Source organism: Prionailurus bengalensis, chromosome E2, assembly GCF_016509475.1.
Source record: "Prionailurus bengalensis isolate Pbe53 chromosome E2, Fcat_Pben_1.1_paternal_pri, whole genome shotgun sequence".
Taxonomy (NCBI): Eukaryota; Metazoa; Chordata; class Mammalia; order Carnivora; family Felidae; genus Prionailurus; species Prionailurus bengalensis.
Window position 1 is genome coordinate 14,309,564 of NC_057352.1, and position 15,882 is coordinate 14,325,445.

General features: G+C 54.1%; 2 protein-coding genes and 1 long non-coding RNA gene across 4 annotated transcripts; 1 reads left to right on the forward strand and 2 right to left on the reverse strand.

Annotated features, from left to right (window-relative positions):
- Window positions 1-1,904: 1,904 nt before the first annotated feature.
- On the reverse strand, window positions 1,905-10,494 carry RAB4B (RAB4B, member RAS oncogene family). Of its 2 annotated transcripts, XM_043598858.1 has the most exons (8): window positions 10,330-10,494; window positions 9,063-9,143; window positions 8,693-8,807; window positions 7,290-7,352; window positions 7,047-7,201; window positions 5,901-5,996; window positions 5,675-5,805; window positions 1,905-2,286 (listed from the first exon to the last, which is right to left on the reverse strand). In XM_043598858.1, the coding sequence occupies exons 1-7, from the start codon at window positions 10,343-10,345 to the stop codon at window positions 5,690-5,692; spliced, it is 642 nt and encodes a 213-aa protein (XP_043454793.1). In that variant the 5' UTR covers window positions 10,346-10,494; the 3' UTR covers window positions 1,905-2,286; window positions 5,675-5,689. The 2 variants fall into 2 exon arrangements, with proteins under 2 accessions (XP_043454793.1, XP_043454794.1); XM_043598859.1 differs by lacking the exon at window positions 5,901-5,996 and having other exon boundaries at window positions 10,330-10,461.
- Window positions 10,495-10,515: 21 nt separating this feature from the next.
- LOC122494023 lies at window positions 10,516-14,520 on the forward strand. Its single transcript, XR_006300086.1, has 2 exons — window positions 10,516-10,657; window positions 14,007-14,520. It is a non-coding gene; the product is annotated as an uncharacterized LOC122494023 (long non-coding RNA).
- On the reverse strand, window positions 11,289-12,827 carry MIA (MIA SH3 domain containing). The gene is made up of 4 exons (XM_043598860.1): window positions 12,512-12,827; window positions 12,283-12,416; window positions 11,697-11,807; window positions 11,289-11,385 (listed from the first exon to the last, which is right to left on the reverse strand). Exons 1-4 carry the CDS (start codon window positions 12,636-12,638, stop codon window positions 11,362-11,364), a joined length of 396 nt encoding a protein of 131 aa, XP_043454795.1. The 5' UTR covers window positions 12,639-12,827; the 3' UTR covers window positions 11,289-11,361.
- Window positions 14,521-15,882: the final 1,362 nt, after the last annotated feature.

Here is a 15,882-nt window from a genome sequence, read left to right on the forward strand (position 1 = left end):
GGGGAAGGGCGGGGGAGGGGACAGGACAAGAGAGGGCGGCCCCTCCCAACCCCCTTCGGTGCGGGCCTCCCAGCTCGGAGCGCCGCAGGCGACGGAGGCCCGGCCCGAGGACCGCTCGGACCCCGGATTCCCTCCCCCCCACCACCGCCGTCGGCCGGCGCGCGCTCTCCGCTCCCCCGCCCTCAACGGCCGGCACTCAACGCGCCCGGCGCGTTCCCTCCCCCACGCCCTCCCCCCACCCTTCCCTTCCCGGGGTCGCAGCGCTCCGCCACGCCGGGCCGGCAGGCGCCCCCACACCTCGCTCGGCTCGCGCCCGCGCCCAGGCTCGCGCGCCCTCTCCGCCCCACTCCCTTCCTAGCTCTCTCCTCACCGAGCTTTTTCCTCCGGCCTCGGCGCCGTCGTTTGTGCCAGCCGCCCAGCGCCGCACAGCGCGCCATACCCCGCCCCCACCTCCCGCGACGCTCCGCCCCTGCCTCGCCCGCTGGGCACGTGACCTCACCCGCTGAGGAGGCCGTGCGTGCGCAGGCGTGAGCCGCGCGGGGCGGAGCAAGGAAGTTCAGAACACCCTCCTGGAAGAAGGGGAAATGGGTCGGCCGCCAACGCGAGGCTCATTTGCGTACTGCACTCCGCCCCTTTTGCCCGGGAGGAGGAAGGGGGTTAAAAGGGCTGGATCAGGGAAAGGGGGGAGGGTTCTGCGGTAGGCCAGGCGATGTGGGAGTGGCATGCAAATAAGGTTGTTTACATAGGCCTGCCCACCCTCTCAGAGCCCAGAGCGCCGGAGAATGACGTGTAGCCGGGTCGGACAGTGGCATGCAAATGAGGTTATTTACATGGGCAGCCCCGCCTTCTCACCGCCCAAGAATAGAGATGTGATAAATGTCTGCACAGTTAGTTGGGAAATGTATGTAAATGCACACATTAGTAATCTACTTAAGTACCTTCTATAACGGAGGGAAAGAAGTGCAGAACGCCCCTGAGAGAAGAGAGAGCGGACTGGAAGGGGTGTGTGCCAAAATATGATCCGCTTCATCCTGCCTCTTCGGGACAATTGTGGGCAACCTAGGAAGGCTACGCAGAGAAGACATTTGTCTAACAGCCTTGGGTCTATGAACATTTTGGGCGACCCTGCCTGGAACGACTATGCAGATAAGGTCATTTAAATACCCTGCCCCCTCCACCATCGCCAGGGCAGACGGGGGGTTTAGGGGCTCAGGCCTGCCCTCTGAGTGGGTTAGTGCTGACCTGGGGATGGCAGAGAAATTGGGAGGGTCTCAGGGGGCTGCACCTGTCCCTGGTTTTGTCAGTTCACCAGGACGCAGAGAGATATACACCAGTCTCAAGTATGCAAGGGTCAGGGTTGCACAAAGGCCCACAAAGCCTTTAGGGGCATACTCAGGGTTCATGGTCACACACGGGTGTATCAAAGATGCCAAATTCACACTAAGACAAACACACCTCAGGGGCATACATACACAGTCACACACGCAATAGTCAGACACTGCCTGGAACTTTCAAGCATCAAACACACATAGGTTTCACCTACAAACCTGAATTTTCATTCCCCGGCATTGGTGCCAAATACCACCAGCCTCATGGATACAATCACTGAGGACACAAAGCAGTCACAAGCAACAGTGTCACACACAATCAGCACACATTCCTACAGATGCTATCACACACATCACAAACACAAGGACATCAGCGCTACACAGGTGGGCCTCCAGCATGCCTTGTCACAACAAGTGCAGTGAGAAACCCCCCTCCACAGCAAACATCTGAGTCATGGTGTACCCCCACATCATATCCAAACCACAAACATGACCCCCAAACACGTGGTTCTTCCATCAGGGACCTCTTCTGTCTCCCCTCCCTCCCCATCACCCCAAAATAACGGAGGCCAAGACGCAGGTGTAAACAATGCTTTATGGAGGTGGAGTAGGGACTGAACAGGCCTCCAGGCAATAAATAACACATACTCGCAATGGCAGGGCCAGGCGGGGAGCTGGGGCCAATTGCCCTGGTCTCAGGCTTTGGGAACTCTTAGAGTATGGTTAGGGTTTCAGGGGGGACAGGGGTTAGCCAAGACAGAGGAAGCAGCAGCAGGTACAGATTCCCCCTTCCCCCGTGGCTCAGTCTTGCCCCTCAGCCAGGCCCCACCAGGCCAGGGAAGGGGGATAGGTGGCGGGGCAGCTTCTCTGGGGCCAGGACAGGTGAGGGGCTCTGCCTCCCAGGGCCTGGGGCTAGGCCCCAGCCAGAGGGCAGGGCTGGTCCTGGAGAACAGGTGAGCTGAAAGAAAAGTGTGTGGTGAACTACAGGGATCCTCAGTCTGTCCAGCCGGTATCTCTGCCTCATTTCTGGGTATCTTCCTGCCCTCCTATCTGGGTCTGTCTGCCCATACCTTTCGTTTTCTCCCAAAGTTCCTACATTTGCCGTCTGAATTTCTGCAGGCAATTTGGAGCTATCTCTTTGAGGGTACTTGTATCTCCCTATTTATCTGTCTCAGAGAGCTGACCCCTGGAGTCTATACAGGAGTATCTCAATATCTAAATTTCGCATCCCACCTTTGTTATCTCTGTGTTCCTGGATCACCGTGGCTCATTCCAGTGTTTTCCAAACTGAAGAGCCGCATTTGGTTAGTGGTTGTCGCTTCAGCTACAGATAGCATTACCTGGGAGCTTCTAGAAACCCGGAAATCACTTCAGAGTCTCTGGGGTGAGGCCCAGACATCAGTAGCTTTTAAAGCTCTCCAGGTGATTTCAGTGTGCGGCACTGCATGAGTGGGCTGGGAAATCAGTTTGGTGGGCCTTGGCCAATTTGTCAATGAACGAATAAAATAGAATAGAGAATATCAGGCGGCACCTGGGTGGCTCAGTCGGTTAAGTGGCCGACTTCGGCTCAGGTCATGATCTCGCGGTCCGTGAGTTCGAGCCCCGCGTCAGGCTCTGTGCTGACAGCTCAGAGCCTGGAGCCTGCTTCGGATTCTGTGTCTCCCTCTCTCTGACCCTCCCCCGTTCATGCTCTGTCTCTCTCTGTCTCAAAAATAAATAAACGTTAAAAAAAATTAAAAATAAAAAAAATAATAGAGAATATCAGAGTGCATCACGTGTAATAGGAATATTGGTCCACAGCGACAGCAAACAGATCGCTGGGTGTCAGAGGCTGGGGGGATCGGGGAATGATTGCCTAATGAGCACAGGGTTTCCTTAGGGTAATGAAAATGTTTTGGAACAAGACAGAGGTGGTGGTTGCACAATTTTGTGAATGGACTAAGTGCCACTGAATGGTGCACCTTAAAAGGGCTAAGTTTAGGTCATGTGAATTTCATCTCAATCAAAAAACATTAGTGCTAGGAAAGTGTTTCAGTCTTTTATGTGTGTGTGACTGTATTAGATCAAAGTATACAATTGATTTCCTCCTGCAGACTGCAGTCAGTAACATCTGAAAAAGCACTGTCTTATTACATTTGATTCACTGAGGGTAAACACTGAAATGGATGCTATACTAAGCCCGAGGGTGAAGAATATGCACCCATCCATTTCTACACAGCCCGACTCTTTAAAATGGATAGTAAAAAGAAAAATAATTCACAGCCCTCATTTATCGAGTCTCCACTAAGTGTCAGGCCCTGTTCTAAGGACTTTACATGGATTAATGTAATTAATCTTCACAAAACCTATGTGAGGTAGGTACTATTACTAGCCCCAATTGGAAGGTGAGGCAACCAAGGCCCAGAGATGTTAAATAATTTGCCCAGTGTCACACAGGTAGCAAGTGACAGAGTCAGTTTAAACACAGGCAACCTGGCTGGGGAATCTCTGATCTGTCACCTCCCTCCTTCTCAGATGGGGAAGACAAACACAAACAATAATGATCAAGTATTCAGACTGAATGCTTTAAAAAATAGGGGGCAGTTGTGAGACCACTCAGCTAGAGGCAGTGACCCCATCTGGGAAGCTGATAAAGGTGTCCTGCAGCAAGAGTCGTTTTAGCAGAGAGCAGATGATGAGTGGCATCTGGCCTAAGAAAGGAGGCTGGAGGACAGACAGGCACACCTAACCGAGGCACAGCAGAGGCAGAGGCATGGAAGGAAAAGAATTTTCTGCCCTAAACACTCACCCTTGACTCCTCTCTTTCAAATGCCATATCCATTCATCAGGAAATTATGTTGGCTCTGCCTTTAAAGTATACCCAAGGTCGAGCACTTCCCCCCCTCAGCCACTCTGGAGCTGCCAATAGCGGGAGGCGGGGGGGGGGGGGGGGAGGGGATGGGGGGAGGGGGGGAAACACAGGGGATAATTGGCAAGACAGACACCCTCCCAAAGAAGTGGGGATGGGACCTGATCCTGTAGGATCCTGCAAGCCCGGCAAGGAGTCCGGACCAACCATAGGGGAAGTGAGGCTTGCTGGAGGAGGGGGAGGTGGTCAGAGATGGTGTTCCTGGCAGAGGGAACAGCATGAGCAAAGAGCCAGAGAAATGGAAAGAACTTCGGTGTGGCTGCGGTGGCCTGAGTGCTGGGGAGAGGTGTGAGCTGAGGCAGGAGAAGCTGGCAGAGGCAAACACCAGGCTGGGAGCTTCAGCTTGGTCCCATGAACCCTGGGAGCCACGGGTGGTTTTAAACAGGGGAGGGACAGGATCAGATTTGTGCTTTAGAAAGACCCAGTGGCTCCATCAAGAGGGTACAAGACTGGAGACAGAGACCAGGGAGGATACAAAGCTATCATCCACGTCTCAGTCCCTCCTCCCCCCCACCCCTGGTCCTGTCCACCATCTTCTCTCAGCTTGACTTTGCAGTAGCCTCCTCACTGGTCTCTCAACAACCACCCCCGCCCACCCCCTTCTCTCCTCTATATGCAGCCAGAGGGACCCTGGGAAGACCTGAATCAGGTCCTGTCCCTTCTTTGCTCGGAGCCCTCCTGTGACTCCCATCCCACCCAGGGTACAACCCAGAGCCACCTCAAGGACAGCCAGGCCCTACCTGATGATCTGCTTCCCCTGATCCCTGACTTCATCTCCTATTTACCGCTCCCAGCCCTCAATACACACACATACTCCACTCCAGCCACACTGGCCTCCATGGACTTCCTCATCCAGGCCAGGCATGACTTACCTCAGGGCCTCTGCACTGGCTGTTCTCTCTGCCTAGAACACTCTTCCCCCAGGGACCCATATGACCCTGTGCTTCTCCTCCTTCAGGTCTTTGCTCAAATGTCACCTCCTCGGTAAGGGCTTTCCCGCATCATCATAAAACTCCACTCCTTACCTCCCCACCCCAACTTCCTTGCTTTATTTTTCTCCATAGCTCTTATCTCCTTAACTACAATATCATTTTCTTATGTGTCTTGATTATTGTCTGTCTCCTCCCCAGAGCATGTTGGCCCTGCGAGGGCAGGAATTCTCTAGCCCACTGCTCAAACAGGACCTGGCACACAGTGGACACTCGATAAATATTTGCCAAATGGGTGGGTCGGAGATCCAGGGCAGCAAGGTGGTGGTGAGATGGAGAGGACGTCCCTGAGGCCAGGATGATGGCTCCTTTCACTAAACCGTTTTGGCGTCTCTCTTTTCTCACTCTGTTTTTCTTGTCACCTCTCCTTTTCTGTGTCTCCGTCTCCGCTCCGTATCCCCCCCTTGCCAGGACACCACCCCTGCCGTCCCCAGGCCCTGGGCTCCCACCTGGCTCCGGACGTCTCAGCAGCCACAGGGCTGAGGGGCCACGGCCTGGGCACTCCGAGGCTGCCGCAGCTGGCGGAGGGATGCGTCCCCATACTGAATGCCTGAGCCCATCCTCTCGGGGTCGAGCTCACCTGGGGGGCAGGGGAGAGGTCAGGACTTGTCCCCCAGAGACCTCTGGGCCCTGCCTTCTACTCCCACTCCCACTCTGGGCAGTCGGGGGCCTCACCTGAGTCGATCTTGTTCAGGATGGTGCGGGCACACTTCAGGAAAGCCTCCTCCACGTTCTCACCCGTGAGGGCACTAGTCTCCAGGAACATTAGCTCTAGGGGGCAGGGCCTGGGTCAGTCCCCAGCCTCCCCTTGACTCTGACCTGCCACCTCTCATTCTGCCCTCACTCCAGGCCTCTGTTGTCCTGCTGTGAAGGGCCACCTCCCCAGGTTCCCGCCTACACACCTCTTCCCCTAGAAAGTTCTCTCTGACCTTCCAGCAGGACCAGGTGCCCCACCCTGGGCTCCCAGGGCCGGCCTGTGTCTCCCCTATCCCAGCCCTGACCTCTCTGGGCTGTCATTATCTGCAGAGGGTGGTGTCCCCTTTCCCCACCCACTAACGGTGAGCCCACGACAACTGGGCCCAGGGCGTCTTTCACACTCTGTCCCCAGCACCATCTAGGACAGGCCCAGGCCCACCACAGTCTACCCTTCAGCCACATGACAAGGCCACACAGAAAGTAAGAGCCAGGACTCAAACCCACATCTTTCTCATGGCAAGACATCCTCTAAACCTGGAAGTTACAAATTGGGGAACATGGAGACAGACCCTGAGCCAGTAGATGTTTGGCCCACACGAAGTTTTCAAGTGAGTTTATACTTGCACACCTTTTGCTGTGGCCGTTGGTCCTGTCCACGCCCCTAACACTGGTGCCTGCTAACCTGGGGTCTGCCCTGTCCTATCTCTTATTCACAAAACAGGCCTGGCCCCTCGGGCCATCGAAGTTTGCAACCCCCACATTATACCAATACCCTGCACTGGCCAAAACCTTCTTAGCAGCCAATGTTCCTCAAGAGGCCGCTGCCACATCCGGGCAGTGCGGTGGGCTCTCCATGGACCAAATCCCTTGAGCCATCCATCACGTACTATGTTGAGACAGAAAGGCCGTGACTCCTACTTGGCAGATGAGGAAACGGGACCAGAGTGGTGGCACAGCTCACATGTGGCAACACTTGAATTCGAACCCAGACCTCTAAATCTCCACATTCTCTTGCTGGGCATAGCCGCAGATGGCCGGGAGGCCTGCAGGCCTGCAGGGACTGCCCCTGCTCCTCTGCTGAGCACCCCCCGTCCCCCCGCCACTGGCCCACCACAGGACCCTCACCGTTCTCCTGGGCAAAGCGGGAGGCCTCCAGGAAAGTGACCTCACGCTCCGGGTCCAGGTCCTTTTTGTTGCCACAGAGGATGACCACGATGTTGGGGCTGGCCAGCGTGCGGGCATCCGTCAGCCAGGCAGCCAGTGAGTTGTAGGTCTCCCGGCTACGGAGAAGGGAGACAGGAGGGAGGCAGGCACAGGACGGGGGCTCTGCCCAGGCCCTGCCCCACCCTCTCCTCTCCCTGTACCCACCTGGTGATGTCATACACCAGCAGAGCTCCAGCCGCGCCTCGGTAATAACTCCGTGTCACCGACCTGTGGGGCCAGGGGGACCCAGTCACCCCCGAGGCTGGGGTCTGCCCTGAGACTGCCCCCCTCTGCGGAGAGAGACTGGTGGTTCGGAGGCCCCCCTTCACTGCTGGCCCATCCCCCAAAAGCTGGCAGTGGTCTGGTCTCGCCACAATTTCTTTCTTTGTCTCCCTCAATCTCTGTCTCCTTTAGCTGTCTGTCTGTCTGTCTGTGTCTTTCTGTATGTCCTCACTGGTCTGTGTCTTCCTGTCCGTCTCTCTTGCGTGTGTATGTCTCTCATTCTGTGTCTCTCTATCTCTGTCTGTCTCTGTGGCCCTGGTTCTCTCACCCTCGCTCTTGATTTCTCATGCGTTCATTCATTCACCTCCCCTTTGCCCAGGCCTGGCCACGTGCTCTGGAACTACATCCGCTTGTCCCTCTCCCACTGTGGCCGACTGTATGCATCTCCCAGTCACCTGTCTGGGTCCCTCTGGAACTCAGGCAATCATTCCACAAACGTACACTGAGCACTTACTGCAAACCCAGCGCGAGCCGCACACCCTTCACCTTCTCTGTGTCTCCCACACAGTGGATCTACACGCCAATATTAACGTAGCAGCGACGACTTGCTGGCCTGGGACCACACTTCCCCATGGATTGGGTTCCCTCATGTGTCTCCTCTGTCTCTGTATCTCAGATTCAGGGTTTCTATGCATCTCCCACCTTTTCTGCAGCCATTTCCTGAAGACATACTGTGCACTGAGCCCTACACCTTTCTCTCCCCCCCGGCCCCCCGCCCCAAAACACATCCATTTCTCTGTCTCTCTGGCTCTGCCTGTCCCACCCTCCCTGTCTCTGGCTCTGACCTGCTTCTCTTTGTGTCTCTTTATCACCCTTATCTTGCTCTTCTGCTCAGTCTCTGTCTCTCTTTCTCTGTCCCTTTCGGAGTGTGTATATCTCTTTCCAGTTTCCCTTTCTCTTTCAATCTCTCTTTTTTCCATCTCTACCCCTTGCCCTCAACCTAAGCACCTCTCCTGGGGTGCCAGTGTCCACCCCTCCAGCCATATGGGTCTATCTATCGCTGTCGCTCTAGGGTCTGTTGGTCTCTCCCTTCACTAGGCTTCTTTCTCAATGTCATTTTCTCTCTCACTGTCTCTGCTCTCTCTCCAGGACTCCTGCTCTCTCTGGCTAGAGGTAACTGTAAGCAGTCTCTGTCTCTCTCCCTCGACCTTGCCTGCCCTCTCAATGTCTCCTGGCTCCTGTCATATCTCCAAGTGATTCTGCACACACAACCCCCCCTCCCCCGCCCCCATTTTCTTTCCTCTGTCCTCTGCCCGCCCCCTCCCTTGGGAGCCCAGGCCACCTACCGAAACCGCTCCTGGCCGGCTGTGTCCCAAATCTGTAGCTTCACAGTCTTTCCACCCACGTTGACCACGCGAGATCCAAACTCCACGCCGATTGTGTGGTTGGAGTCCTGTTTGACTGGGAGTGGGAGGGAGAGAAGAGGCAGTGCAGGGGCTCAGAAGATTCCCTGTCCTCCAAGGCCTCCTCAGCCTGTACAAAACCATTCTCATTGCAGGGGTGACTGAGGCTCAGGGAGGGTCTAGCAAAGAATACATACCAAGGCAAGGACCAGGCAGCCAGCACTGGAACTGTACCTCTGGCCAGCCCTGCCCCTGCCCACACCATGCCCATGCCCACAGTTCAGTGATCCGGGGACCATTCCCAGAAACTCACACTTATTCTCAATGAACTGATGAAGGAGACATGATTTTCCAGTTCCTGCGCTGCCAATCACCAGGAATTTGAAGAGGAAGTCTGAGCAGGTGGAGTCAAAATCAGGAAAACCCATATGGAGAGAATGATACAGGGCAAAAGATGGAAACCAAGAGACCATCACAGTTATAAGGAGACAAACAGACACAGGCAGAATCAGAGCAATGGGTAAGAACGGTAACAGACAACTTTTATATACAGCTTACTACATACCAGGCACAGTTTTAAAGTTCTTTACTTACATCAACAGCTTGCTTCATTCTCAGAAAAAACTCTATGAGGGAAGTATACTAACAATCATTCCCATCTTCCAGATGAGGAAACTGAGGCCAGAAAAGTTAACTGGCTTGCCCACGATCCCACAGCCAGGCAGAACAGGGATTCGAACCCAGGTCAACTGACTCCAGAGTTCAAAATCTTACCTACTATGTTGTGAACACCTCTTGAAAGCCATCTTGAAATCCTACCCTTCACAATTTCACCTCCTGCCACTCTCTCATTCACTCTGCTCTAGCCTCTGGCCTTCAGTCTATTCCCTAAAAATGGCAAGCTGGTTCCCACCTCAGGATCTTTGCACTTGATCCCAATGCTTTTCCTTTATTTGTTGAAGGAATGTAGCTCCTTCTGACTCTTAAAACAGTGCTCTTTCTATCGCACCCTGTCCTCCCACCTCCAATTCATCCCTTCATCCAGATTTTCCAATTCTCAGCCCCTCCTTCCCAGGCCCAAGGCCCTGCCCCTATCCTCAAGTTTAAGCCCCACCCCTTGTCACTAGTCCCTCCCACCTCCTAATTCAAGGACAACTCATCCCCAACCCCATTCCAGACCTCTCAAGCCAGAGCAGTCCCAGGGTCCACAGCATCCCCTCAGGATTCTCCTAGCCCACCCGGCTCGACCCCTGCCATTCACAGTCAGCCCCACCCGATCCACTCAGGCTCCGCCCTGACACATTAAGGCCCACCCTTTCTCTGAAGGCCTGCGCAGATCCACCAGTACTGGCTACCTCAAATCCCGCCCCAGATCTATTTAACCCACACACCAGACCCTCAGGCTCCGCCCAAATAGATGGAGCTCAGCCTCAGACCCACTAAACCCCTCCCAGTATCCACCAGGCCCTGCCCCATACCAGACCCCGCCCCCTGGCACATAAGGCTCCGCCCCACTCCCCAAAGGCCGCATCCTCTTTGGGCCCAGACCCCAGACTCCGGCTTCGGCACACCACCCTCACCGTAGGTCTCGGCCATGACTCGGTCGCGGCCGCTTGGGGCCGCAATATGGCGCCGCGGCCGCGCCTGCTCCTCGGCTGGCAGCCGCTCCACTCCGGCTGCAGCCCCGGCTCCTTCCTACTCCCGGGGCCGGCGCCGCCACTTCCGCCTCCACCCCCCTACGGCGCGACCCGCTAGGGCTGCGGGATACCAGGCCACGCTGCCCAAAGGCAGGGATTGGCGAACTCGACGGCCAGGAGGCGGGACAAAAAGCACGGATTGGCGGCGTGAGAGGGGGACGTGCCGAGGGAGGCGGGACTAAGACGAGCGATTGGCTGAGCAAGTGGGAAGGTACCGTACAGAGGTGCTTAGCCGAGCTGAGAAACGGATTTGGTCAGGAGTATGGGTGCAGAGTCGAGACTCCAGATTGGGTAGGAGCGGACCTGGGGGCGGGGACACAGCTGCAAAGAAGGGGCATGGGCAGAATTGACAGAAAGACCCTGAAGAAGAGCGGGTAATGAGCGGGCAAAGGCTCTTTCTGACCTCAAAGGCAAGGATGAAAACTGCGGGAATACGCGCAGGCTAACCTCCCACCTCCCTTTTCAGATGATCTTCCATGAAAACCTCTATTCTGCGATTTATGTCTTCCTCATAGTCCGATTGGCTCATTCCCAGTAGTTCAACTCCCTTCCATTGGTCTAGAGAGGACACTACAACCCGCAACCGGGATGTTCAGTTTATTCCACCTTCTCATTTGCTTGTGTGTGATATCTAAGCTTAGGTGCCCACCTCCAGTACCCAGCTTGGAGCAAAGAGCTTTTAGTGAGTGGAACTCTGCCTAGCAACCACTGACGTTACCACAGTCAGTGGGTTGACTGGCCAAATTCAGAAACCTGGGGAAACATTTCCTTTGTTACCCACCCCCCCCCCAGCGCACCCCACCCCCCCGCCGCCCCCACATAAAGACCACAGAGACCCGCAGTTTGCACTTGGCTGATATATTTGCATAAAGCCGGGAAGGAAAAAAACCCAGCAGGGACAGTGGTAGGCTGAGCTCACTGGCAGTAGAAATCCCATTTCTGAAAAAGAGAAAGGGAAAACAGTGGGGAGAAAACCAGCGGTCACACCACAAAGGATCTAGCGGTTTTAGCAAAAGCTGTAGCAGCAGGGGCCAGGTTTGGCCAAACACATGCTATGCAAATTAGCCCAGAGCCCTCTAAGCTGCACCGCTCAACCTGACATAGACTTAGAAATCCCTCTGCATTTTACAGATGAGAAAACCGAGGCACACAGCTAGGCAGCTGGGGAGCCAAGGGTAGGAGGATCATTGCCCATCATCACAACCCAAGAGTCCCCCCTCCAGATCCCTGCCAGCCCCCAAGAGACTCACATCTGTCTTCACATCAATTTTGCCAGGTTTCAGGGTCTGGTCTTCACGTACGACACTACTGGGGAAATAGCCCAGGCGAGCAGCTAAATCTCCATAGTAATCTCCCTGAACCTGGGGAGGAAAAATTAAAAGCCAGGGTCTGGAAAGATGGCAAACTTATTCCTGCTGAAGACCTCTGCACATTTTTTCTTCCTGGTCTCCAGGTGGCTGGCTCCATCCTTGTCACTCAGATCTCAGCCTCGAGGCACTGTGTGGATGCCCTCCCTGACCACCTGATGTAGTCACCCAGTCTGTACTAATCCTCAAAGGAGCATATATTTGCTGATGTTTTTTGATGGCTTGTCCCTTTCCATTAGAATTAAAGGGATCATTCGCTGTTCTTTCTTCAGTGTCCGTAAGACTAGCACCATATAGTTAGTTCATGCCCTATAATTGCTCAACAAATTAAAAATCAAGATCACAATACCCCCTCCCCCTGCCAAACTATTTCAGTCCACCGCTTCAAATTTTCCCTTTAGGTGGAAAATTAGGGTGTACTCCCACCCCAGCCCCATACCCTTTCCTCTTCTGTTCTCCCAAGACTCACGCTGCCTCCCCAGAAGAGCCGCCCTCGGCCCTTCAGCTTGGAGAAGACGTACACAACTTGGCCCCTGTGTATGGTCAGGAAACGGCAGTCGGGGGCCACGTAGTCTTGCAGGGCCACAGCCATGGAGATGGGGTCTGGGGGAGGAATAGAAGAGAATGACAGCACCTTCCACACAGGCTGGCAATCCAAGCCCCCAGTCCCCCACCCCCCCCCACCCCCCAACTCTTACAGCTGCATTCCTCATCAGCACACAGCTTGCGGTCAGCCAGCTTGGGCATGGCGCGACCCCCGACACTAGGCCCTGAGAAGGCAGACAGCAAAATGATGACACCGAGGAACACTGGCGACCCAGCCATTGTGGACTGTGAGCAAGAGAGTGGCCAGGGTGGAAATGGGGTCTCCAGTTTCCTCCTGCCCTCCCTCTCCCCAGCAGCACAAGGAAACTTGTGTTCTTGGTCTCGTCTCCGCCCTTAACCAGTCCCAAATTTCATCCACACCACCTAGAGGCTGCTACCCAGCCAGAACCATTTCAAGGACAGGGTGAGGGCTGCCCGCCCAAGGAAATACCCAAATAGGCCCAAAGCAGCCCAGGCCACTCCAGGTGCCAGCCACCCCCCCGACAACCAGAGGCCCGGACAGGCAGGTTGAGATATTCGATTCCATCTTGAGTCCACTTGGGTACCTGGGCCCCTCCGAGAACAGAAACAGGGAGCCGGTACGGAAAACTACCTTGGAATTTCCTGTAAAGGACAGAACAAGGCAGCCCTTTGATTCCCAGGAACAGCCCCCACTCCGAAGGACCAAGTATTACATGCCAGGCCTTACTTAGGCTAGGCAACGCTCTACCATAACCACTATTTATCCTCACAAGCCACTTCCCGAATGGGTGACCTGGGCTCAGTTATTTCTCCTTGCTTTTCTCCTCTGTAAAATAGGGACAATGAAAGCTAGCAGTCCTTTAAAGAGCACTCACCCACATACATTTTTATTAACTCAAATGGACACTCTCCGTCACCTCAAGAGGGCTGTTATAACCCCACTCAACGTGGAAATGGCAGTGAGGAGCCTTAAGAAACTGGCCAGCAAGCAGAGGGGCCAGATTGGGGTCCAGGCCCATACCCGTCACTTACTCAGCGTGGAGTTGTCAGTTGTCAAGAGAAAGCGGTGGGAGATTTGATCTCAGGTCTCAACCTCTAAAACTGCCCTTCAAATAGATCCACGGGCCAAGAGCATTCTCCTGAGTGGCCATCTCTGTCCTCAGGCATTCTCACCTTTGGCCTCAAGTCCAAACTTCCATGAGGGGGAAGTAGATTGGGCGCATATGGGCATGGGGATGGGGAAGAATCCACGTGGCACAAAGCCTGGACTGAAACCATCTCTATGCACCCAACACCCATCACCACAACCGTGGGAGAAACCACTGTGCTCAAATGTCCTCTCAAATGACTGGCTTTCCTTGATCACCCAGGAACTGTTCCCCAGCCCTTCTGCCCCACCACCCCCGTCGTTTGTACCAAAAGTGTTTGCAGTTAGCTCATCTGTTTCACTCACCACTGCATGTCCTGTCCCAAGAACAGTATCTAGCACATGCCAGGTACTCGGCAAGCACGTGCTGAATTTATCGTGTTTACTAAGTGCCTGGCAGTGGGTGTGCGTGTTGGGGGCAGTGGCGAGTACCAACAATACCACAGTATTAACCTACAAGGAATTCGCCCCTCACACAGGAAGAAAATGAACCTTAGAGTGGGGACATCAACGACACAAGGGAGCAGCTAAGGAGTCCACCAGGCAGACGACAGAAACCAGGACCCGCTGATCACAGAACCCGTGGTCACCAGTGTGGTGGGCGAGGTGTTTGCATTTGTCTACAATACTTGCCTCTTAGTGAAGACAATCCCCTTCCCCTTTCAGATCCTACGAGCACAAAGACTGTATTTGGTGCTGTGAAGTCTTCACTGCAAATGCTGATGTTCCTCTTTAATAGAAAGAGCAGAGAGGTACCTGGGGGAAGCTCAGTCGGTTGAGCATCTGACTCTTGAGTTTGGCTCAGGTCATGATCTCATGGTTTGTGAGCTCAAAGACTGTATTGGGCCTCTGTGCTGACAGCACAGAGCCTGCTTGGGATTCTCTCCCTCTCTCTCTCAAGATAAATAAACAGATAAATAAGTGAAAATTTAAAAAGAGCAGAGCAGAAGCAGGCTTGGGCTTAGAGCCTTTGCAGAAGATATCCAAACAGAACATTGTCTTCCTGTATTAACTTTTGTGGTCAATTTTCTACTTCTGGCAAAGGATCTCATTTTTCTATCTATATGGCATAAAGGAGGGTCTTTAGCGATTTATGTATGTTTTTTAGTCAATTACAAATTTCCGGGGGTGGGGTGGGGGTGGGCATCTGGGTGGCTCAGGCTCAGGTCATGATCTCAGTTCGAGCCCCGCATCGGCTCTGTGTGGACAGCTCAGAGCCTGGAGCCTGCTTTGGATTCTGTGTCTCCCTCTCTCTCTGCCCTCCCCTGCTTGCAGTGTCTCTCTCAAAAATAAATAGTAAAACATTAAAAAAAAAGTTTCCAGGAGTTGGGTGCCTGGGTGGCTCAGTTGGTTAAATGTCCCACTTTGGCTCAAGTCATGATCTCATGATTGATGAGTTAGAGCCCTCAATCAGGTTCGACGCTGTCAATGCAGAGGCTGGTTTGGATCCTTCCCCCGCCCCCCCCCCCCCGCCCCTTTGCCCTTCCCGTACTCACACACGTTTTGTATATATGTATGTATGTATGTATGTGTGTGTATGTATTTATACATGCACACATACATACATACATACTTTTAAAAATTTTCCAGAGTCCATTATGTGTCCAAGTCTTGATTTTGGTTCAGGTCACGATCTCATGGTTGTGAGATTGAGCCCTGCATCAGGCTCGATGCTGGGTGTGGAGACTGCTTGAGATTCTCTCTCCCCCTTGGGGCACCTGGGTGGCTCAGTCAGTTAAGCGTCCGACTTCAGCTCAGGTGACAGTCTCATGGTTCGTGAGTTCAAGCCCCGCATTGGGCTCTCTGTTGTCAGCGCAGAGCCAGTTTCGGATCCTCTGTCCCCCTCTCTGTCTGCCCCTCCCCACCATGCTCTCTCAAAAGTAAACAAACATTAAAAAAAAAAAAAAAAAAAGATTCTCTCTTCCTCTCCCTCTGCCCCTCTGCCCTTCCCGTGCTCCCTCTCTCTCAAAAGTAAAACAAAATTCCAGATCAAGGGTGTGAGGGACTACTAAGGAAGGTCCCCGTTCGATCTCCCTTCCATTCATAGTTTCAGTTAGATTACACGACTGTCCAACCGGAAACTACATTTCCTAGACCTTCCCCTGCCGCCAGGGCACTGGAGCCAGAGCTGGATTAGTCACCTGTCCCAGGCTCCTGGCTGGAGGGTAGCCGGCAGGGAAGATCAGCAGTGTTTGACGGGGCCACACCCCTTGTGCCTGGTTAGTAGCTCCCCGTGTGGGATGGGGCAGTTCCACCAGCTGCAGTGGCACCTTCCTGGACTCCAGACTGCAGCTCAGTCACAGGTTGCAAACCTGAACTCAAGTGTCCCCAACCCAGGCTGCCACTCCTACTATT

Coding starts and splice junctions, on each gene's coding strand:
- RAB4B (XM_043598858.1), bottom strand. Junction 8,808..9,062: donor TCAGTTCATTGAGAATAAGT/GTGAGTTTCTGG, acceptor TCCCACTCCCAG/TCAAACAGGACTCCAACCAC. Junction 5,997..7,046: donor CCGCTTTGCCCAGGAGAACG/GTGAGGGTCCTG, acceptor CCTGCCCCCTAG/AGCTAATGTTCCTGGAGACT.
- MIA (XM_043598860.1), bottom strand. CDS start 12,638: ATGGCTGGGTCGCCAGTGTTCCTCGGTGTCATCATTTTGCTGTCTGCC. Junction 12,417..12,511: donor TGCTGATGAGGAATGCAGCT/GTAAGAGTTGGG, acceptor TTCCTCCCCCAG/ACCCCATCTCCATGGCTGTG. Junction 11,386..11,696: donor AAATTGATGTGAAGACAGAT/GTGAGTCTCTTG, acceptor TCTCTTTTTCAG/AAATGGGATTTCTACTGCCA.